The 22,823-nt window shown below is 36.6% G+C and overlaps 5 protein-coding genes across 9 annotated transcripts in view; 3 read left to right on the plus strand and 2 right to left on the minus strand.

Moving 5' to 3' along the window:
• The window catches only part of LOC135124283 (uncharacterized), a 30,713-nt gene extending 14,106 nt beyond the window's left edge, over positions 1–16,607 (plus strand). Inside the window, exons 2-17 of one of the 4 annotated variants that reach the window (XM_064049240.1) lie at positions 5,515–5,723; positions 10,906–10,976; positions 11,030–11,127; positions 11,179–11,312; positions 11,362–11,583; positions 11,637–12,149; positions 12,203–12,226; positions 12,306–12,623; positions 12,812–13,243; positions 13,294–13,550; positions 13,598–13,934; positions 13,985–14,192; positions 14,242–14,432; positions 14,482–14,657; positions 15,120–15,246; positions 15,380–15,471. In XM_064049240.1, coding sequence (XP_063905310.1) covers positions 5,561–5,723; positions 10,906–10,976; positions 11,030–11,127; positions 11,179–11,312; positions 11,362–11,583; positions 11,637–12,149; positions 12,203–12,226; positions 12,306–12,623; positions 12,812–13,243; positions 13,294–13,550; positions 13,598–13,934; positions 13,985–14,192; positions 14,242–14,432; positions 14,482–14,657; positions 15,120–15,230 — 3,255 coding nt within the window. In that variant the 5' untranslated portion in view covers positions 5,515–5,560 and the 3' untranslated portion in view covers positions 15,231–15,246; positions 15,380–15,471. Of the gene's footprint in view, positions 1–5,514; positions 5,724–10,905; positions 10,977–11,029; positions 11,128–11,178; positions 11,313–11,361; positions 11,584–11,636; positions 12,150–12,202; positions 12,227–12,305; positions 12,624–12,811; positions 13,244–13,293; positions 13,551–13,597; positions 13,935–13,984; positions 14,193–14,241; positions 14,433–14,481; positions 14,691–15,119; positions 15,247–15,379 lie in introns of all 4 variants that reach the window. The other 3 variants (XM_064049242.1, XM_064049239.1, XM_064049241.1) reach the window with 3 other exon arrangements.
• Positions 16,608–16,711: 104 nt separating this feature from the next.
• LOC135124286 (store-operated calcium entry regulator STIMATE-like) lies at positions 16,712–18,329 on the minus strand. The gene is made up of 3 exons (XM_064049246.1): positions 18,081–18,329; positions 17,571–18,034; positions 16,712–17,521 (listed from the first exon to the last, which is right to left on the minus strand). Exons 1-3 carry the CDS (start codon positions 18,208–18,210, stop codon positions 17,291–17,293), a joined length of 825 nt encoding a protein of 274 aa, XP_063905316.1. The 5' UTR covers positions 18,211–18,329; the 3' UTR covers positions 16,712–17,290.
• A 206-nt stretch (positions 18,330–18,535) lies between these two features.
• Positions 18,536–19,517, plus strand: Rpl12 (Ribosomal protein L12). Its single transcript, XM_064049248.1, has 4 exons — positions 18,536–18,708; positions 18,773–18,846; positions 18,904–19,084; positions 19,282–19,517. Exons 1-4 carry the CDS (start codon positions 18,672–18,674, stop codon positions 19,485–19,487), a joined length of 498 nt encoding a protein of 165 aa, XP_063905318.1. The 5' UTR covers positions 18,536–18,671; the 3' UTR covers positions 19,488–19,517.
• An 11-nt stretch (positions 19,518–19,528) lies between these two features.
• On the minus strand, positions 19,529–20,163 carry LOC135124289 (nucleoredoxin-like protein 2). Of its 2 annotated transcripts, none has more exons than XM_064049249.1 (3): positions 19,904–20,160; positions 19,716–19,846; positions 19,529–19,667 (listed from the first exon to the last, which is right to left on the minus strand). In XM_064049249.1, exons 1-3 carry the CDS (start codon positions 20,066–20,068, stop codon positions 19,529–19,531), a joined length of 435 nt encoding a protein of 144 aa, XP_063905319.1. In that variant the 5' UTR covers positions 20,069–20,160. The 2 variants fall into 2 exon arrangements, with proteins under 2 accessions (XP_063905319.1, XP_063905320.1); XM_064049250.1 differs by having other exon boundaries at positions 19,576–19,663; positions 19,904–20,163.
• Positions 20,164–20,167: 4 nt separating this feature from the next.
• Positions 20,168–21,780, plus strand: LOC135124287 (DNA-directed RNA polymerases I, II, and III subunit RPABC1). Its single transcript, XM_064049247.1, has 4 exons — positions 20,168–20,331; positions 20,388–20,818; positions 20,882–20,960; positions 21,570–21,780. Exons 1-4 carry the CDS (start codon positions 20,275–20,277, stop codon positions 21,633–21,635), a joined length of 633 nt encoding a protein of 210 aa, XP_063905317.1. The 5' UTR covers positions 20,168–20,274; the 3' UTR covers positions 21,636–21,780.
• Positions 21,781–22,823: the final 1,043 nt, after the last annotated feature.

Here is a 22,823-nt window from a genome sequence, read left to right on the forward strand (position 1 = left end):
TAGTATCGAATTTTAATTTTGGTAGTATTTTATATCTAGTATCTCTGAAAATATTCAGTATGAGAGGTTATTGCTTAAATTATTTGGCGATTTTTTAATTTTTAATGAAAATATTTAAAACGACAATGCAGTGTTTAAAAATAATTTATTTGTTTAGGTTTTTTAAAAATTATAAAGTTTGATTTTTTGTGACACCTTTATAAAATAAAAACCAGTGGGTACTTTTTCGAAAAATCAAAATATAAAGATATCGAAAAATTGAAATATCGGAATTTTGAAAATCGAGATATCAAGAATTTTGAATATCTAAAAATTTGAAAAAACAAAAAGTCGAAAAATCGAGCTTTCGAAACATCAAAAAATCGAACATTCTTAAAATTGAAATGTTGAAAAACTAAGAAGTCGAAAACTTAAAAAATCAAGAAAGCGAAAAATTTCCAAAATAAAAAAAAATGAAATATTAAAGCATTTTAAAATAGGGAAATCGAAACATCAAAAAATTGTAAAATAGAAAAATGTAAAATTTAAAAAATTGAAAAATCGAAAAACTGAGAAATCAAAAATAAAACGAGAAATCGAGAAATTGAAAAATCTAAAATTTAAAAAATCGAAAAATTGAAAAATTGAATCGAAAAATTGAAAAATCCCAAAACTTAAATGTCGAAAAATAGGGAAATCGAAGAATTGAAAAAATCGAAAAACTATAAAATTGCAAAATTTACAAACCGGAAAATTGAAAAATCCAAAAATCAAGCATTTTAAAAATCGAAAAATTGAACAACCGAAAAATCTAAAACTGAGAAGTCGTAAAGTCGAAAGATTGAGAAATAAAAACGTCAAAAAATTGAAAGTCTAAAATTTAAACATTCGAAAAATTGAAATGTTGAAAAACTGAGAAATCGAAAACTCAAAAAATTTCCGAAATCGAAAAACCGAGATGTTGACAAATCGAAAAAATCGAAAAATTGAAATATTTAAAGCATTTTAAAATCGAAAAATCGAAATATCAAAGAATTGTAAAATAGAAAAATGGAAAATTTACAAAATTGAAAATTCGAAAAACTGAAAAATCAAAAATGAAACGAGAAATCGAGAAATTGAAAAATCTAAAATTTAAACATTCGAAAAATTGAAAAACTGGAAAAGCGAGAAAACGAAACATTAAAATATTGAAAAATTCAAGAATCAAAAATTGAAGCTTCAAAAAAGGGAAAAACAGAAAAATTTAAAATTGAAAAATCGAAAAACTGAAAAATCAAAAAATTCTGAAAAATCGAAAAATGGAGAAGTCGAGAAATCGAGAAATATGAAAAATCAATAAATCAAAAAACGAAAAATTTTCAAAATCGAAAAAAGTCGAAAAATTTAAATATTAAAGCATTTTAAAATCGAGAAATCGAAACATCAAAAAATTGTAAAATCCAAAAATAGAAAAATCGAAAAATAGAAAAACAGAAATTGAATAATCCCAAAATTGAAATGTCGAAAAATTGAAAAACTAAAAAAATCGCAAAATTTACAAACCAGAAAATGGAAAAATCGAAAAATCAAGTATTTTAAAAAACAAAAAATTGAATAACCGAAAAATCTAAAATCGGGAAGTGCTAAAATCGAAAGATTGAGGAATAGAAACATCAAAAAAATGAAATATCTAAAATTTAAAAAATCGAAAAATTGAAAAATCAAAAAACTGAAATATCGAAAAATTCAAAAGTTGAAAAACTGAAAAATCGAAAAATGGACAAGTCGAGAATTCGAAATATCGAAAAGTCAAGAAATCGAAACGAGAAATGAGAAAATCAATAAATCAAAAAATCGGAAAGTCGTAAAATTGAAAAATCCAAGAACGAAAAATTGAAGAGTCAAAAAAATTTTAAAAATCGAAAAAGTGAGATGATCAGAAATCCTTAGATCATATAATAAATAGATACCACCACGCCGTGTTCTTTCCCTGGCAGAGCCTGTGACGACATCCTCCTGTCACACAAATTGAAAAATTGAAATATTAAAGCATTTTAAAATCGGGAAATTGAAGCATCAAAAAATTGTAAAATCGAAAAATTGAAAAATTGGAAAATGTAAAATTTTAAAAATCCAAAAATTGAAAAATCGAAAAATTAAAACATCCAAAAAAAAAAACGAGAAATGAAAAAATTGAAAAATCTAAAATCGAAAAATTGAAAAATGGAAACATTGAAAAATTCGAAAATGGAAAAATCGAAAAACTAAAAAAATGCAACATTTACAAACCGGAAAATGCAAAAATTGAAAAATCAAGAATTTTAAAACTGACCAGTAAAATTCGAGAAATAGAAACATCAAAAAATTGAAAAGTCTAAAATTTAAAAATACGAAAAATTGAAGAACTGAAAAACTGGAAAGTCGAGAAAACGAAAGATTAAAATATCGAAAAATTGAAGAATCGAAAATTGAAGCATCAAAAAAGCGATAAACCGAAAAATTTTAAATTGATAAATCGAAAAACTGAAAAATCAAATAATTCAAAAATTGAATATTAATTGAAAAATCGAAAAATGGGGAAGTTAAGAAATCGAAACATCTAAAAGTCGAGAAATTGAGAATGGGAAAATCAATAAATCAAAAAGTCGGAAAGTCGAAAAATTGAAAAATCGAAGAACGAATAATTGAAAAGTAGAAAAATTTTAAAAATCGAAAAACCGAGATGTTGCTGAGAAATCGAAAAATTTAAAAATGGAGAAATCGAAAAATCCCAGAATTGAAGTGTCGAAAAATAGGGAAATCGAAAAATCCAAAAGGTCAAAAATAGAGAAATCGAAAGATAGAAACATTGAATATCGGAAAATTGAAACATTGAGAAATCGAAATATGAAAAGATCGAGGAACTGAAAAATTGAAAAATCCAGAAATTAAACAATCGAATAATCTTTACGCCGAAATTGGGATAAATCGAGAATTCAGGAAACTGGAAAACTGAAAAATCGAAAAACTAAAAAATCTCAAAATTTACAAACCCGAAAATTGAAAAATCGAAAAATCAAGAATTTTAAAAATCGAAAAATTGAATAACCGGAAAATCTAAAACCGAGAAGTCGTAAAATCGAAAGATCGAGAAATAGAAACGTCAAAAAATTGAAAATTCTAAAATTTGAAAATTCAAAAAATTGAAGAACTGGAAAACTGGAAAATCGGGAAAACAAAAAATTAAAATCAGAAAAATTGAAAATTAAAGCATCAAAAAAGCGAAGAACTGAAAAGTTGAAAAATAAAAAATTCAAAAGTTTAAAAATCGAAAAACGAAAAGATGAAATATCGTAAAATTAAAATTCTGAAAACTGAGAAATTGAAAATTAAACAGAAAGTAAAAAATCGAAAAAGCGAAAATTTGAAATATGGAGAAATTTAAATTGAAGAATTGAAAAATCGAGAAATTGAAAAAACCCAAAATTGAAATGTCGAAAAATGGGGAAATCCAAAAATTGAAAGTTGGAAACATTGAAAAATTAGAAAATAGAAAAATCGAAAAGGCGAAAAATCGAGAAAAAATCGAAACAATAAATAATAATGGAAAAATTGAAACATTGAGAAATCGAAATATGAAAAGATCCAGAAATCGAAAAATTGATGAATTAAGAAATTAAAAAACCGAAAAATTGAAAAACGGGAAAATTGGAAAGTCGTAAAACTAAAAAATCGCAAAATTTACCGGCCGGAAAATTGAAAAATCGAAAAATCAAGAATTTTAAAAATTCGAAAGTATGAGAAGTACGAGACATCAAATAAATGAAAAGTCTAAAATTCAAAAATTCGAAAAATTGAAGAACCAAAAAACTGGAAAATCGAGAAAACGAAAAATTAAATTACCGAAAAATTGAAAACTCGAAAATTGAAGCATCAAAAAATCGAAAAACTCATAAATTTAAAATCGAAAAATTAAAACTGAAAAATCAATAAATTCAAAAATTGAAATACGACTGAAAAATCGAAAAATGGAAAAGTTGACAAATCGAAACATTGAGAAGTCGAAAAATCGAGACGATAAATGGGAAAATCAATAAATCAAAAAATCGGAAAGTCGAAAAATCGAGACAGCGAAGAAGGAAAAATTGAAATACCGGAAAACTGAAATTCTGAAAATTGAGAAATTGAAAATATCTGCATATAAACAGAAAGTAAAAAATCGAGAAATCGAAAATTTGAAAAATCGAGTAATTTGAAGAATCGAAAAACTGAAAAATCGAAAAACTGTTTTACGATTTTGAATTTTTTTTTTAGTTTGGATGACTAGAGAGACTCAACACAGATTCTTAAACCACAAGTGGAAGTACGTTATTTTATAAAATTAAATAACATTTACTATTCTAAAAGTTGGAGATAACGTCATTCCATTGTTGGTGGGACAGTTTCGTACTGTAGGGGTCATAAAACGTCTAGAAATCATGAAAGTAGATAGTTGCCCGATGGACTCGATTATACAATATTTCCTTTAAAACGTAATAATGCAAAAAGTATTTTTTAACAAGAACACGTAAGGTCCGATCAAACGATGTCATCAACTTTTTAAGGGATTGACAAATTCTCTCTAATTTTTTACCATCTTCACTTAAAATTTCAAAGTCATCGTGTCATTAGTTTCAGAGCTTATTTATCAGACAGCCGGAAACTAGAAATCAACATTTTCGTCTTGTGCAAGTCATTAAATCCAAAAAAGCATGAAATTAAATATTCCTCGAAATGACCCCTTAACACTACTGCCAACAGTAATCGCTTAGAAACTAAAAAATGATCAAAAAGTATCAACATGAAAGCGAATCCCATAGAACTAGATGCAAAATTCACAAACACTAATCTTTTCTATACACTTTCAACTTCTCACTGCAAATATTTTTTTAACAAAGAAATCATCACGTCATCAATCGGTACCATTCACAACACAAATATCTGCGTTGCATTCACACCAAAAACCCCATTCTATTGTTCAGATCACGTTCAGCTGATAGCGTGTAAAGCCTATAAGCAATGCTTTTTGTTTGAGGAATTTCGCAGAGGTATTGCGAATTCTTTGACCACCTTGGATTTCCAAAGAAATCGCCGTATAAATCTTGCACAAACCGTCAAGAATATTCGCCGTTCTGAATATATTGTTGAAGTCAATGAAATCAAAATCAAGTTTACGTCGACATCTGTTGAACAGCTTCTTGAAAGACGATGAATCCTTGACGCTCTTCCGCGTTAATTTTGTTTACTAAACAAGGAAAACTGGCGATCACGCATTTTCTATTGTCTCTTCAGTTGCCACAATCCGCACCAACTCTGAATGAATAAGTCAAAAGTCAGGTTAGCAACCTTGTTACATCAGATGGCCGAGCCAATTAATCGAGAAAAGTCGACCATTCTTCGTTGCCCAATCGCGAACACACCCAGCTTTATTCTTATCGAATTCCAATAGCTCCAACGTGGATTTACTTCTTGTAATTCACGAGGAGTTCGCCACGTCCCGCCTCCTCCACTCTGTTTACAATGCGCTTTTTTCAGGTGTCAGTCAAGGTATGATTCTTCCATGTCCTAGTGCAAAGTGAAGATGAGACCGAAGAGGTCCTTGCCGGTGGTGGTCCTTGTTGGTATCGTCTTCCTGACGCCTCCTGCTGAAGGTCACGTGGCACTGACGTTCCCGCCGGCGCGAAAGTATGATCTTGACTTTCTGGACAGCTCGAGAACCAAAGCACCCTGTGGAATGCCCAAAGGTACTGTATTCAGGCTGCGTATCGCGGATTTTCATGTAATCAAATGAAGTCGAAAGAAGTGTTACGAGAATTAGAAATTTCTATCGATGAAAAACACCGTTACGTACGGCATTGACATGATTTTCACTGGAAAAGAAACGTGCTCAAACCAGGTGTGTACATATTGAGATTCAAGAGTTAGTTCCAGCAATGGGTACTTGCAAAACGCTATAAATGGGTATTTGTCGAATTGAATTAATCATCGACCATTAAACCATTATAAACCAATTGGATTACGTCAAAATTAATTTGGAATGTTTAACAATTATGCATAAATATTGTTATTAAGAGTTAGGTAACGGAGCCTTCAAACTCTATTTTACGAAATTAGTGGATTTAATCGTCTAAAAAGTTAGTTTTGCGTGCTTTACTTTGATGTATTAACTGAACACCTCTTTGTTTGAAAATTTATGTGCGATATTTTACACTCTGACAAATTTATTATTTTGTTTCAATATTTATCGCTTCAAATAAAAAATGTGTTATTCGACAGTTGTGTTTAATTTTTGTTCGCAAAAAATCTACTTCGAGACAAAAAATTCGTCAAAAATTCTAAATAACTTATTTAGTGCTAAAATTTGACCTCCAAGGATGGTGATTTGAGTAGGAATTCCACATTAAATGTTTATTAAACAATTATTTAAATCAGGCTATTTGCATATTTTTTGTAACTAGCTCGCTAAAAAACTTATGCAGATGTATGTACTACTTTAAATTCCATTGTTGTGCCATTTTTAAAGACAGAATGATTTAGTTTAGTATAAAACTACTTACACAGTTTTAAAAAAGTATAAACAACATTTATTTATACATAGTGATTTAATTGAATTTCCATTTACGCATCAGGTTTGAAAGTTGTTGAGCATCTTTTTGATATATTTCTTGTTTTAAAATTGTGTCCTACGCATTTAATTGCTTTTCGAATTTTATAAAGCAAATATTCAATCAATAATAACTTGAGATGACGTCATCGTTTTTTAGGTTTTGGTTAGGGTTTTACCATTTCGACAATAATCTTAAAACTACGTCAACACAATCAGTTGGACAGTTTTAGGTCCTCTAGTAGGCCATGGAATTTATTTTTAAAAGAGTGATGTTGGCAACACTAATACGTCCCTTATTTGGTTTGACAGTTACTGTCAAATAGCTGTAATACCCATTATTCTACTTCATTCTCCTTCTGTTTCAATAACTAACAGAACGTAGCCTTGGGTATTAAGATTTTTTGTTTTCACTTTCTACATAATATATACTCGTACATACTCTTATTTATCATATTTTCAGTAAAAATGTAATAATTATGCGGTGAATTTACTTAATTGTTTTAAACACACTCCTGTTGTATTTAATTGTCTTCCATATAGTGGATAATTGCGATAGTTTGTGAAAGGTACCCATGTGGAACGAAAATAGTTCAAAGTTGCCTGATTTTTAAAACTACTCACGTTCATTCCACCTAAATATGTTGGAACCAGTTGCCATATCAACGTCGTAAAACCGTTTTCTGTAACAAAATCCAAAGGAATCTTGATAATAGAAAAAAAAAATATCTAGTGACTTTTAATTTTTGTGCTTTTTTGTCAGGTTGGCAACATATTTAACATTTTATGAAGTCAAATTCAAATTTGATTGTTTAGGCGCGCTCATATCAAAATTGACAACTGTGAACTGACATGCTAACGTTGCTGCTAATAGTTCAGCATTGCCAACCCAAAAATTTGTTTCAGTCATTAATGGTCACCCGGTATCTGAAATATCATAGCAGCCATCGTTAAATAAAACGTAGAAAATTAAAGATATTGTGATAACCCAAACTTGAAAGCCCGCGAGAAATTCAAAAATTTGGCCTTGGCTGTGATGGTCTAAGAAAATGGAAGAGTATGGCGATCGAACTATACCAATTTCATTCTAGAGCACAGCAAAAATTACCCACGGGGGCATTGTAGCACGAGCGGAGTTTGGGGCTCCTGGTTGTGGCTGTTCTCCCCCCACGACAGCGATTCTATTCTATCGGGCAAACTCGTCACATCATCCCGACCGCCCCTGACTTCTATCCTAGGTCTGCGTCCTGTGCAGATGGTGCGATAAATCCCGCCAGCTCGACTAGGAACCGCGCCCTCCGCTGCTGCCACGTGTTTCTGTGTTGTTTAGCTTAATTCCATTTTAAATGTTCACTTTCTACAACTCTGATATTAAACTACAACTGGACAAGTGTTACAGTTTCAAAAAGAGCAATAAATAACATTTAAATTCGCCATACACTCTCGTGAAAATTTAAATAGCAAAGAATTCTTATCTGAGATCAAGACTAGCAAAGATTTATAAAAACAAAAAAAACACCTGGTGCGAAATAAAACAGGTTAGGAACTGCAGACCATGAAAATTTACGTTCAGTTTAAATTATACAGCAAAGAAAATTACCGAGGCTAAAATTGTGAGATAGAGAAAAATTGCATGAGGTGAAAAATTGCAAAGCTAACAGAATTACATGAGCTTAATATTTGCCCCACTTTATCAATGATTCAAACAAAGAATTTACGTGATGTTAAATTATGCCAGACTTTATGAACGATTCAAACAAAGAATTTACCTGATGTTAAATTATGCCACACTTTATCAAGTGATTGGTTACTTGAAACAATTAGCTTTATGAGTAATGATAAATAACCACAAAATGCATTCAGCGTCCCGAGAAATACTTCTCGGTAATGTAATTTCCAACCTCGCGAGAAAATATGTCTCGGTGGTGTGATGATGATAACGATGATAACTGGCTAAGGGGAAAAATTTAATCCCCCCGACCCTCAAGTCACGATATTACGAATTCTACCGCACTTTTTTAATTCAAATTATTCAAATGCGATTTCGGGCCGCCATTTTTTTTGTTTCAGCGCGAAATTTTAATGCAAATCTGGTTACCACAATATTTAGAGCGTAGAATTCAAAGAAAAAAAAATTAAGCGCCATCTCCTGACAGATCTGACACATAACTCTTTAAAATGGAAAAAATACGACTATAATAGTTGGTCTTGAATGGATTTTTCATTACATATTTGATTAAATAATGTCAGTCAAAAATTTTTTGAAATCGGCAACATATCACTAAAACTCAACTGACAACATTGTCTAGGGAGATTTTTTATGCCAAAAACTATCAAAAAAATTGAGGTTAGGGTGGTCATGGTTTTCAATCTTGTTTTCATTCAAAACACGTTGCTTTTATTTATTTGATTTTGACATTTTTGTCATAAAATTTCAAATTTGATGTTTTGTGTACTACCAACTTGCCAGGGTAAAAATAAGCCCTAGAGAAGTTTTATCTGGTACCAACTTAATTCAACAGGTGGTGGTTTTTTAATTTTTGAATAAACAATACTAAAAAATTGATTAAATATTGTAAATTTTGAAGAGAATCACTTAAAACCTCCCAGACAAGACCACAAAAAACCCTTTTTCTTCTAATTGTAAACTTAAAAAACTTCTAATTTAAACTGTACTACATTGCTATGGGGACTATACAAATGAAGTTGGCCATGGCCTCTAATGTACAAACGTGACACATGGTTATGAAGTGGTAAAGTTGGCAAAAGTTATTTTAGTAATGTTAATAACTACTAGGTTATTTTCGTCATAAAATATAAATTATAGTCATAAAAATGGGTGAAGTATTGCTTTTTTAATGGATACTTCCCAAGGATAACATCGACGATAAAATAAAACAATTTATTTGTGTCACAAAACGCATTGTCAGAGTTCGAAAACCAGTCAGTCCATGTAATAATTGACAAAATTGACAAAATATCCAATTACAACAGGTGATTTTTATTCTCAATTTGGCGCGAAATTTTAAATTAAATCGTTGAGCCTGAGATTGGGGACTAGAATCTAGCTCTAATAAGGAAATATAAATAAAACACTATGTATAATAAAAGAGATAGGGTTTTCCGTAAGGTCTGTGTTTTATGTAATTACTGTCTAGTAGGTCATGACTTTATTTTTAAAATAATCATGTTAGCATTGCAGCTATTGACACTTTATTTGACAGTTATTTGACCACATCTGTCAAACCCAACAAGGGACGTGTTGGTGTTGCCAACATATTTTTTTTTAACATTAAATTTCAGTGATTGCTAGACGACTTTTTTTCTCGAGATATTTTTTACTTCAAGAGTTTAATAAAAACGGTGTCTAACACAAAATAGTCTCTTAATTTTGCAAAAAAAACTATAATAAATATTTGAGACGAAATACAGCCGTTATTCTTGTAATTCCTGTTAGAATTGAGCTAAGAATAAACTATGATGTGTCGTGTCCGGTTAAACTTCAGCTATTCTGGGATCGATTCGATATCTCCGGTACAAGCCCAATCTATTCCGAAACCGTGTACATATTTTGTCATTACTCATTATCGTAAGGTAAACTAAAAAAATATAACATTTCTCAGCAATTCCAACAATTTATAAAAACGGAATTCCATGTTCGGAAAATGTGTCGCGTTACGTAGAACATTCGAATCAAATGTCATTGCGGCTTTTGCTTTCTCTGGACATGCTTCTGTTAAATTTTCCCTTGGGTACTAATTTCAAATATAGTTATGCAAACCACTTTTTGGCTCGAGTGTGGTAGCTTTCTAATAAGCTGCAATTAACGAGCATTCAGCCACAAACAAAAACAAATGTGAATCTCATGCGATGTCATTTATAATCGGGCAATTATACCATGATTTACATAATTAATTCCGATTATGCATTTCACCCACGTAACTAATGTTGGTACTTTAATGATTCACCGAGGGATTCAAGGACGGTTACTGCATAGCATGCTGACCTCTGTCTTCAGTAGGAGTTCGCTCTATCTGCGTAGGATTCAGACTCATCGAATATTGCGAATGAATCCTGATTTTACATTAAAATTAGCAAACACGAACGTTTCGCAACACTCTGCAACAGGAATTTAATACATTATTAATCCCACGAATTACAAAGTCAAATCTTGTGAGTGGATGGTTTCTATTCAGCTTCATTGAACAATACAATAAGCAGATTGCCATGAGAATGTATTGTCGCAGAAACGACTTGCCTTGGATGTGACCTCCAAAGCGAATTTTCATAATTTTTTTCTAACACTTGTGTTTTTGCTGCAGGCGACGTAAGAACATCCTTTTTGAGTGGAAGCAAGTTCAACGTTTCGTGGCACTTGGGATATCCCCATAGGGTAACCACAGAAAGCGACAATGAGACACTAAACTAACCGGTTATGAATTTTAGGGTGGTTTTAAAATCCAGCTGCTCGACCAGCTCGAAAGACCCGTCTTGGATCTAACTCCGACGATTCAAGGGTCGGAATTTGTGTCCAGTGACGCGACGTGAGTATTCTTCGGCGGAAATTCCCGTACTAATTTTATTTAAACACCCAGAGCACAAACCTTCCAAGTTCAGTTACCCAGTGACTTCACCTGTCCCAATTGTACGCTGCGTCTGATCCGTGAGGCGCTAGAATGGGGGAAAGATTACAAATTCTGGTCGTGTGCAGACGTGGATATCAAAACAAGTAAGTGCCACGAACATTTCTATTGTTTTTACTAAGAAAGCATGCTCAGGAAAGGAATTCAGAGAGTCGTGCAGTGGCCACGGGAGGTACCTTGTGGGTAGATGTAAATGCGATCGATTATATTATGGTACCTTCTGCGAAAATCGCGACGAGTGTTTGGAGGACAGTGACTGCGGTAACCATGGAAAATGCATAGATGTTGAAGCGACAACGTCACCAAGAATGCAGTGCTACTGTCAGCTGGGTTGGTTCGGACCGGGCTGCAACAAACGTTAGTAACGTAACAACAACCCAGCGTTTGAAATAACCCAAATCCTCTAACAGGTTCTCCAGTGAAGACCACCGAAATCGACTTCGAGCTCTACACCGAACGCAAACTAAGCGACACTTTCAGGTTATACTGGAGGATACTCAAAGAACACAAAGAACTCGAAGCCGTAATGGTCGTCAATGGCACTAGTTACGTTGGCTTGGGTTGGCGGCCCAGATCTTTAACCAAAACCTGTAAAAACTTCCCCCTGATCAGTGCTCCAACGACTAAATCAGTTGAAGGGAAACCTGAACCCGAACCCGAACCCAAAAGTGAGCCCGAACCCACCAGTGAACCGGAACCCGAGCCTAAAAGTGAACCCGAACCCGAACCTAAAAGCGAGCCTGAACCAGAACCGTCGTCGGAGCCCGAACCCACCTCAGAACCATCGGCCGAACCTGAACCCACCACCATAAAACCGAAATACAAAAAATCCATATATTCCAGACGGTCCGCATCGTCTGCGCCCCCTCTAAACGCTGACATCGTCGAAACCAGCGTGTCGTTCCAGGTTAGCAAGAAGCAAGGTAAGCAAGGGCTTAGTTTAGATGAATTAGTTGATTAGTTTGAGGCATTACAGGACGAAATCGTCGACAAGTCTCCGGTGAGTTCAGTTTTTATTTATGTTCACTGTATCGCGTTAGATTGGCACTTAATGGTGGTTGGTCTATATTTCCTTGTAGAACCCGTAGCGGAACCGGAAGTTGAGGCGTCGGCAGAAGCACTCACTACTAATTCTGAGTCTGAACCGTCCACCGAACCCACTGCTGAACCTAAGACGGAACCAGAACCCGAACCTAAAGCGGAACCCAAATCCGAACCGGAACCTGAACCTAAATCAGAACCTGAACCTGAACCCAAATCAGAACCAGAACCCGAGCCCAAATCAGAACCAGAACCCGAACCCAAATCAGAACCAGAACCCCAAGCCGAACCCGAACCGCATCCAGAACCAGTAAAAACGCACTCAAATCTCGAGGTAGCACCCACTGGAAAGCAAGGTAATCGCACTTTGAACTTTTTTATTGTATTGTCAAAACAGAAATGTTTAACAGTTTGATAATCTTAGACTTTAGTTTAACACACAAGACCACACGCATCCTGTAGTTGTTTTTGACTAAACAAAAAAAATCCAAATCAAAGTAATAACAAACAACAAGGTATTAATGTTTTGCGCTACGTAACTCAGAATCGCTCAATCCATACACCCCTCGGCACGATTTCAACCCGATGGACTGTACCGACATCATCATCGGGTCCGCCCGAGGAACTGCCAGTAGAATCGCGGACTACTACACCCGTGACAGGTCCACTCCGCGCATGGACACCTTCTGGGGTGGCAAAAACGACCTAACAGCCGCCATGGGTTTTGAAAAAGACGGCGTCACGACCATTCTTTTCCGGAAAAAACTGAAGGCCACGGAACCTTCAGACCATACCATAGAAGAAGATCTAATGCATGTTATTTTTGCGCAAGGGCAAGAACCAGGTAAATACGTCCACGTGCCTAAATCCGGGGTCGAAACAGCCAAAGCGTCCGTCAAAGACTTCTACAAACCCGACGAGCTGAAGTACCATGGGCACAGATCACAGCGTGGTGCCACCAGCATCAATTTCTTTGGTAAGCGATACGTCTGAAGACTCCAATTTGTGCGAACGGGTGATTTCTAGACGAGAAGAAGAAATCCGCGACTGGGGTGTTCGTGTCAGTTAAAGAAGGAAACGTGACCATGAATGACACTCAAAAAGGGGATGCGTCGGAGTGTGGTGGGGAATGGCGGTACCCTCGCAACTGTGACCCATTTAATGGTACTTGTGAGTACAGCGTGAAGTGGGACGTGCCACGGAAAGACGAAATTCGGTTTGTCATTACCACGAGTCATACGGATTTATGGACAGGGATTGCCTTTTCGAACGATGAAAAAATGGTACGTGGTGGAAAGGGTCTTTAATGTTTTAACACTAGGGGTTGTAGAGTCAAACCGATGCTATACTCGGGTGGGTGGACAAAACCGGAAGACCCTTCTTGATGGACACGTGGATCACCGGATACACTCAACCGTTCCTTGATAGTTCCCAGGGGATTTATAACACCGCGGGACGGATAGTCGACGGAATCACCACGTTGTCTTTCACGCGGAAGCGAATTTCGAACGACCCTAAAGACCTGTCGTTTACGGACGATCACTGTCTATTTATGATGTTTCCAGTAAAAGGAGGAATATTCAACAGCGTTAATAAAAAAATCAGAAAGCATGAGGTGACTCCAGTGATCACTCCCGAAAGAATTTGTATCAAGTCTTGTGGCAGCGGTACTAATTCAAATTAGTCGAAGACCTTTTTTGATTTACAAGTTTTGTAGAGGAAGGCGATGTTGCAACCACCACGGAACCTCCAGGTTTGGCTTACAATGTCGCGGTGAAAATTATCGACCTGGGTGATAACTTCGTGGTGCCGGAACATGGAAGTCTGCAGTACGACGACTTGTCCAATTCCATCAGCGACAATTTTAAACCCATTTTCGTCAAGATCCCAGGCTTTCGACGAATATTGATTGATGATCTGAAAGAGTGCGTGCGCATCTTTAACTACGATTATTACTTTAATTTGGCGTTTTAGGGACGGGAACGACTTAGTGGCTAATATGAATCTCCAAGTGGACAAAGCCACCGCCGAGAAGGGCCGCTCTTTGTCAGACGAAGTCGATTCCAACCGGGAGGTGCACGAGATCCTCCAGGAAAGCGTACGTTCCGGGAAAGTGGGTAACCTCAAAGTGGATCCCGGTTCCCTGGTATTCGAACCATTAAGTTGTAAGTGCGACAGACTTCAAACCAACGATTTCTGATTTTTCGTTTGCAGTAACTTCAAATATAGTACAGAACACCGCATCTGACGAAAAAGACGGTTTCTTCAATTTATCCGAGGCTAAACTATATAGTGTTTTAGGCTGCATAGCAGCTCTGATTCTAGTCGCTATAGTTCAAGCTAGTTGTACAATATACAAAGCGGCCAGCAAAAGCTCGTCGAGTCATAAGGTAACATCACTGTGAGATCTTCACAGAGGTCAAGTAGGTTCATAACATTTTTGTTGTCTAATGCTTATAGTGCTTTTAATTAGGAAGGGTTTTAGGTCGTTTTCCAAGTAATTCGGTTACGGATTACTTGGGAAGTGAGGTTCTTGGGAATGAGCATCAGACCTTCAAGGATGTGTGAATTACGAATTTAACAAAAACACTTAAATGTTGCTTTAGTTAATAAAATAGGGTCAGTCGGATTACGGGAAAAAGCTTGCGAGATTGTCATTTGTTGCTTGAATGCACTAAAACGTTGGGTGGAACATCGTCTAGACTCCAACTTTTCGTTTTCGCAGAGAGAGGGAAAGTGGGCGGGGCGAGCAACATGGTGGTATAAATGACCGCGTTCGATTTTTCCTCGCAGTAACCGACTGACTCTAGGAAAGGTGCAACTGCAATAATATTACCTGTGCTTGTTGGTAGAGGGTGTACAGTGTGCAGCTCGACCCCATATATTACCAGGGTTCATACCAAGGTCGCGACACAATCCCCCACTGGGCTGTGGCCACCATCGATCGCTCTAGGCACTGGTAGCTCGGTGCCTGGTGGGGTGAGTCTGACATTTGTCATTTGGTGGTGTGACAGCACGCTTTGTATTTGCACCTTAAGCACAGAGGGCTATCGGTTGCGGTTTACCAATCACACGACCCACCATTACCATCTATTTAAACTCTCGCTTCCAGGACCACCTCATCCCCAACTCGGCATGGAAAGACTACTCCGCAGCCAACACGAATTACGCATTCGACGCCTTCGAAGCCGAAGAGAAGAAGCAACAAGCGAATGGAAAAAGCCGCAGCGACACGCTGCCTCCTCCTAAGAGCAACAACCGCATCCAGCGGCCCCAGGGACGACCTCCCAGCGTCCCGCCGCACAATTCCACGGGCGGATTCATGGGCGACACGCGGTCGCTGCAGAGACCTAGAGGTGCATACCCTGGGAATCTGGAACGGAGTACGTTTTCGCTACCTAGGACGACGTACGATAGGCAGAGATCAGTACCCGATATGCAACCCGACTTTTATTTTATGCCATCGCAAAGGAAGTATTCGGGGGAGGTTGTTAGAGTCTATGTGGACTACAACAACCAGCCCAAGTGATGACAGTGGTCGGATGGGCGATCGTTTTAAGTACCTTCAGGCGTAGCTTTTATTTTTTATACAGAGGGATCATTTAGACCTGAGTGGGTGTAGTAAAAGCGGCACATTTATAGTGCAGCTCGTTTTTAGACTAAGCGGCAAACTCAGGCCTACTTGATCGCTCTGTACAAGAGTTAATTATTGAAGTTTTAGTCGGTCTGCGTAATTTATTTTGTACATGTGGCTATTTATTGTTGTATTATAAGTTATTAAAGTTGCAGCCATGTGCACAAAACAAGTCGCGAGCGGAGTATTTTTTCTGTGCGAGGTGTGTCCACGTAAACATTAATACCCAACCAAAGTGCAATTTTTGTATATTTCAAAATATTTCCAATATAAAATGATTCCACCATTGTTAATTGATGTTGGTACCAATGAAGTGACTTGTCAATTTTGCGGTGTTGCCACGTGTTTTCAAAATACATAAATAGCTAATAATAAATACTTGGAATCCATTAAAATGCTCTCTACTGCAAATAAGGCGCAGAAGTATGGTTGGAATTCCCATAAAACGTTTTTGTATACATAATGTGTAATTTCAGTTGATGTACAGTGGACATGTCACTATAGTCTGACACAAATTAAAAGCCAAATAATTTTAATAAAGTGGAAACGTGTATTGTATGTAAATAAAGTATATATTTATAACGTAAGGATAATATTTAAGATGACCTCTAAGTACATAGATAAATAAAATAACAACACTTTTTGTAACAATGAAACTTCCGTTTTTGTTTTCAAACAAAATAAATAAATAAAGAAGAAATTCGTACATTTGTGGTTTCTATTTTCAAATGAACTTACCTGGCTTCTGAAGAACCCCCAATGCCGGACACATTTTAGAGCGTAGTTAAGTTAGTAAGAAAACGCTTTTATAACAAAATAAATCACTTTATTTCAATCCGTTTTCTGTACATGAAAATGCTTAATTCTAAAATATTTGGCCTAGATTTGGTAACGTAACCAATCAGATAATCAAAAGTAAAAATACGGAATGTTAGTACTAGTACTTAAATAAATCAGCCCTAACAAAGTGATACGTTAAATCTCAAAGTCAGTACAAAGATGCTTCAGTGTCAGCTACCAGCATCATAAAAAAATATCACTAATCTTATGGTAACCAAATTTAATAAAGCCAACAAAACTGATACATACAAATAAAAATAGAGCTGAAGATTTCGTTGCACACTTACAATCTTATCATACCAATCTTGCAGATACTCATACATCAGAAAAAATCTCATACAACATATTATTTCAATCACTTTGGAAACAGATAAAGTACAGATGACGTCACGTGCGCGCCAACAGTATACACAGAGAAAAAAATATTACAGCCACTTGAAACGACTGATTAAAATAATTTGGCACAAGTATCGTTGCCTTAAGGCACTTGGTTATTCAGATTTGTATTAAGCAGTCTTAAATTATTTTAACCAGTCTCTGTACAGATCTTCACGCCATTACGTGTCTATTAATTGGAGTTGATTCAGAATCCAACAACTCATCATCACCTGAAAGCAGAATGTCACTTTCAGAATCGCGCCTCCTCGCTTTCTTCTTAATTGTGCGATATTTAACTTTAGTTCGAGTCAACAAACTATCTTCAACGCTATCCCGACGCAGACGCCTACTGGTGCGACTCTTATGCATCAGGAAATTATCAGTAACCCAAAACATCAACATCTACAACAAAGTAAATGTACACAACGTAATCGCATTGTTTACAACTTACATTAACAAAGAACGGAATGATGAGCATAACGAATGCTAGTTCAATCTTAGGATTATTGATTGGGGACAAAATGAAGTTTTTAACTCCGTCCCAGAAATCAAGCTGCATGAACAACGTTATTGATACTTTAACAATAGCCATGAGCCCCACGTACAAGCAGCACTGTGCTAACCAAGCGTTAGCGGACGGCGGTTTTCCGTACTCGCCGAAATTAATCGCGTCCCAACCCTTTTTTCGCGACAAATACTGACAAAAACGTATGCCTGTGAAAATAATGAGCAGCCCCATGGACGAATCCAGGAGAAAGTTAATCAAGTACCAGGTGCAAGGGTCGCCCATGTATTGTCCCGCGAGCCATACGTTGGCCAAGTGAATCGCCATGGCCCCCATTCCCTGTTTCGACGTATCATAGAACCAGATCAACCATGATCGACGCTCCGCCCTGGGTTCACAGAACCTCTTAGCTGTGAATTTTAGTCAGAAATGGGGTGAGTTAGACGCGGGGCTTACCTATGAGACACGTGAAGGCCAAGCAGGCGAGGAGGACCTGGAGAAACCAACCGAAGACGTCCGTTAGGGAGTCTTTGCTGCAATGGAAGCCCCCTTGGGAGTTTTTTAACATGACTTGTGTTGAATTCATGTCAGTGACCACTTTACTATCTAACTGGCACTGTCATAGCTGATTAATCGTGAATTTTAAGTTTTAACAACTTATTTAAGGAAGAGTCGAAAGTCTCTTTTGATGTCAAGTGTCAACGTTGAAATACTAGCTGTCAACTTCATACGTCAAAGAGGAAGTGTCTACGGTGCAATTTTACAACATAGTTTGAAAACAATTTTTAATTTTTTCGTACCTAACACATTTGAAGCGAATTATTTGTATTCATTTATAAAACATTTCATTTGAACGTTTCAACTAATTGTAATTTTTAAGCAACTTTCTCAGTTGACGTTGACGGGTTGACGTGACCTAATACACTTCCTTTCTGAACCGTCACCGTCGGAGTGAAGGTGGTTTGTTTTGTTATTTTAACAAAATCTAAGATCATCGGCCGCAAGGAGCCACATTTTTAATAATAACTAGTTACAATAGAATAAAATATGCCTCCAAAATTCGATCCCAACGAGATTAAATTCGGTATGTGTGTAATTTACCTAAAATAATTTTCTACATTGTGGCTTAATCTTGAATCAAATTTCAGTTTATCTCAGGTGTGTTGGTGGAGAAGTAGGTGCGACTGCCTCTTTAGCCCCCAAAATCGGTCCCCTAGGTCTGGTAAGCACAAAAACATCACCAATTAATAACATAACCTCAAATTCCAACGTGTTGTAGTCTCCCAAGAAGATCGGTGACGATATCGCAAAAAGCACGGCCGACTGGAAAGGGCTTAAAATAACGGTGCAACTTAAAATCCAGAACCGACAAGCTCAAATTTCGGTTGTACCTTCAGCGGCTTCGCTGATCATTAAAGCCTTGAAGGAACCCCCACGGGACCGAAAGAAGCAAAAGAACAGTAAGTGTTTTTCAGTCATTTTAACGTTGCATTGTTTTGTTTTGAACGATAAATCAGTTGGTTTGTTGTTACAATCACAGTGCTAAATTATCAGCTCCTATTTGCAACCCACACTTACGAAATACTAAGTGTGTTACTCAGTGGGGCTTACAGTGCGTTTTTGTTGTCTACTATGTGCTAAAGCGATCGTTTTGTAGTTAAACACAGCGGCAACATCACTTTGGATGATGTGATTAGTATTGCAAGACAGATGAGACCTCGTTCCATGGCGAAAAACTTGGCAGGAACTGTGAAAGAAATTTTAGGGACTGCTCAGTCTGTTGGGTGCACGATCGACGGGAAGCTCCCGCATGACGTTATAGATGAAGTTAATGATGGCAGTGTAGAAATACCTGAAGAGTAAATTTTATACAATAAATCTGACTCATAAGTACTTTATTAGTGTTAATCCGTCCAGGTTACTAACACATTGAGACCCTTTTCAACAATTTCTTGCCTTCCCGCTTTCGTTATAATTTCCCCATTTTTCTTAACCACGATAAGGTTGGGAACGTTAGTAATACCAAAGACTCTACGGAGCTGTCTGGAAAAGCTTACTTTACGTGTGTTCAGGCTATACCTCACTACTAACTCTGCTAAGTCGTCCTGAAAAGGTACAGCAAACCATCCCCCGTGTGTTTTATAAAACGTGTCAAAATCCTCTAAACTCGTATCAGACGAAACGTAAATTACTTCTAAACCCATGTTTCGGCGGAGGTTCTCCTAATTCAGAAATAGTGTACAAATCAAGCAAATGTCGGGTTTTACTTACGTACCTACCTTGTGCAGCTCCTTCAACTTCTGAAGTATTACTTTACAATCAGGAGATTTACACCACATGGCCCCAAAGAAAAATATAATAATTGTTTTGTTTCGCATGGCGTCTTCTGCGGGGATGAGTTTCTTTATTTTGTTTAACAGACATTTGCCTTGAAGTAAGTCCATAATTCTATGACATTACTGAAATTTTTGGGGAAAATTGAACCGACCGCCAAAATCGACGGCAGGGTATGTTCGGGGCTGTCATGTTGACACTACTGCAATATGACAAGTGACATTGTGCGTGCTGTAACTTGTTTACGAAACTAGTTTGATATTTGCAACAATATTGTTTAGTTTTTCGTTTATTTTGAATCAAATTTTAAGAAAATATGGATGATGAAGCGGAAACTTACAAACTGTGGCGAATTCGTAAAACGGTCATGCAGGTTTGTGACATAACCTCACTTTAAAAAGTGCGGTTCTATAATTTACTCAATTTCAGCTGTGCCACGATCGTGGCTACCTAGTCACACAGGATGAATTGGACCAGACGTTAGAGCAATTTAAGGAACAATGTGGCGACAAACCCAGCGAGAAAAGACCATCACGGAGCGATTTAACAATTCTGGTGGCACACAACGATGATCCTACAGACCAGATGTTCGTTTTTTTCCCGGACGAACCGAAAATTGGTATTAAAACAATAAAAACGTATTGTCAGAGGATGCAAGATGAGAATATACATCGGGCTATTATTGTGGTGCAGCAGGGAATGACCCCTTCAGCTAAACAGTCCCTTGTTGACATGGCTCCCAAATATATTTTAGAGCAGTTTTTGGAGTCAGAACTTTTGATTAACATTACAGAGCACGAGCTGGTCCCGGAACACGTGGTGATGACGCCTGAAGAGAAACAAGAATTGCTAACCAGATAGTGAGTTTTCAGTCTATTTTTTAGTTTTAATCTCAAATGCTGATTTTAAATATGTTTTTATAGTAAACTAAAGGAGAATATGTTGATGAGGATTCAGGCTGGAGATCCTGTGGCAAGATATTTTGGACTGAAGCGTGGTCAGGTCAGTGTAATTTCATTAAAAAATTGGTAAACTTTTTTCGTTTCTACCTTACGTCTGCACGGCATGCAATTTTCGTCCTTATGTACTCTTAGATAAGTGTCATTAATGTCGAACCTGTCACTTCTTTAATTTCCTCCGGTTTTAACCCCTAAATATTTTATTACAAGTTCATAACAAAGTCGAAATTGATCGTATTTTATAGCGTGTAAAATTTTATTGCCGTCTTGAAACTTTATTAGTGCGCCACGTCCTTACTTTGTACTTTTGAAACCTTAAGGAGCAATTACACTGTATACAATTTTGACAAGCATTTACTGTAGTGGGATAATTCAAGTGTAATAGTCGTCTCGGATCGGAAATGGTGTAATTGCACCTTATCCACTTACACAAGATATTTTTTTACTTTCACTTAAAACACATTTGAATTATGATCGGCTGCTAGAATATTTAAATTAATGAGCTTCATGAATAGGTGACACTTAAACACCTCTAGCCACCAACCGGCGCCTTATTAACGTTTTTATCGGGCGTGTTTCCATGTGAAATAGCGGCGTAGCATGCGGGTTGTAATGCAGATAAATTATACTGTTTGTTCTTGTGTTGTTGCAGGTGGTTAAAATCATTCGGCCATCGGAAACCGCCGGACGTTACATTTCCTACAGGCTTGTCTGTTGAGCTCATTTAAATTTAAACGGACACATTGTCATCACCGTATTACCAGGAAGAAGTGGTGTATTTCATTTCGTTTTAATGGCTGTAAATACCTATATCCGCTAGTTTTGTACTCGTATTTAATCAATAAAGTTTATTGGTCTTGCAACGGTGTTTTTCTTCGGTGTTGTTTTGTTCAGTTTAATTTCTACTTCCTCTTGCTAGCTAATTAGCAGGCTGTTATTTTGAATAATCGTTATTACTTGATTCGATTATTTTACGGGAAACGACTGGAATATATTGTTTAATATATCATAATTATAAAATAAGGCGCTTCAGTCACTTTTTTGGAACCACCCTGTATAAACAATTCTAAAATATTTAAATATATCACTAAAACAGCCTTTTGAGATGACGTCATTAACTTTCTAAGGGGATGAATACAATGTTCTATGCATATTAAATCAGTTTTAGTGTCTTACTATCATTAAAGAAATAGTTTTTATACTGTAAACTGTTCTCTGTTCTCTTGGTTTAAGCTGATAAGCTGACGTTCGTAAATTTCAAATTCGTGAACCTATTCCACATCGCTGATCTAAGTTTTGCAGTTCAAATATTTCCGCTGCATCCTGTACAGTAAAATTAGCCTAATGTCATCCCATGAAATCAAACGAGGTGTAGCCGTCAACAGCACTTTAAATTAGCCAAATATCTGCACCCTTCCCTCAAAAAGCTGTGGGTGAGCCGCACGGGGTTAGGTCGTTGTTCGACAGAGGTGACGGTGGCGGCGGGGCGATTGTGTTCATTGATTAACTATTAAACACGGTTTGCATAATTCGGCGTGTATCTTGGCAGCCATCGTCGAATATTGATCTTGGTTCCCGGCTTGCCTCTGCTCTGCCGATGTCATTCTCATGCAAGTATCGCCAATCAATGCGGGCGGACGCAATTACGCGACTTCCACTATTGGCCACGACTGCTGCCGCCACCGCCGCCGCCACCGATTACCGACCTGGAAAACAGTGGAGACGGCGGCCATGCCGATTCGCTCGAGAAGTGATAAGCAGGCTCTTCTTGCGACTCGCACTAACTGTAGTTTTACGAGCGCCAGGACAGGAGGAGTCAAAATGATTTCTTTATTGCTGACGTTTTAATTTTTGGTTTTATAATTTCACAAGTTATTGCAGCGTTGTAAAATTAATTATAGATTTC

Source organism: Zophobas morio, unplaced genomic scaffold (assembly GCF_036711695.1).
Source record: "Zophobas morio isolate AGI-343-1 ecotype UQ-CSIRO unplaced genomic scaffold, CSIRO_AGI_Zmor_V1 ptg000007l, whole genome shotgun sequence".
NCBI lineage: Eukaryota > Metazoa > Arthropoda > Insecta > Coleoptera > Tenebrionidae > Zophobas > Zophobas morio.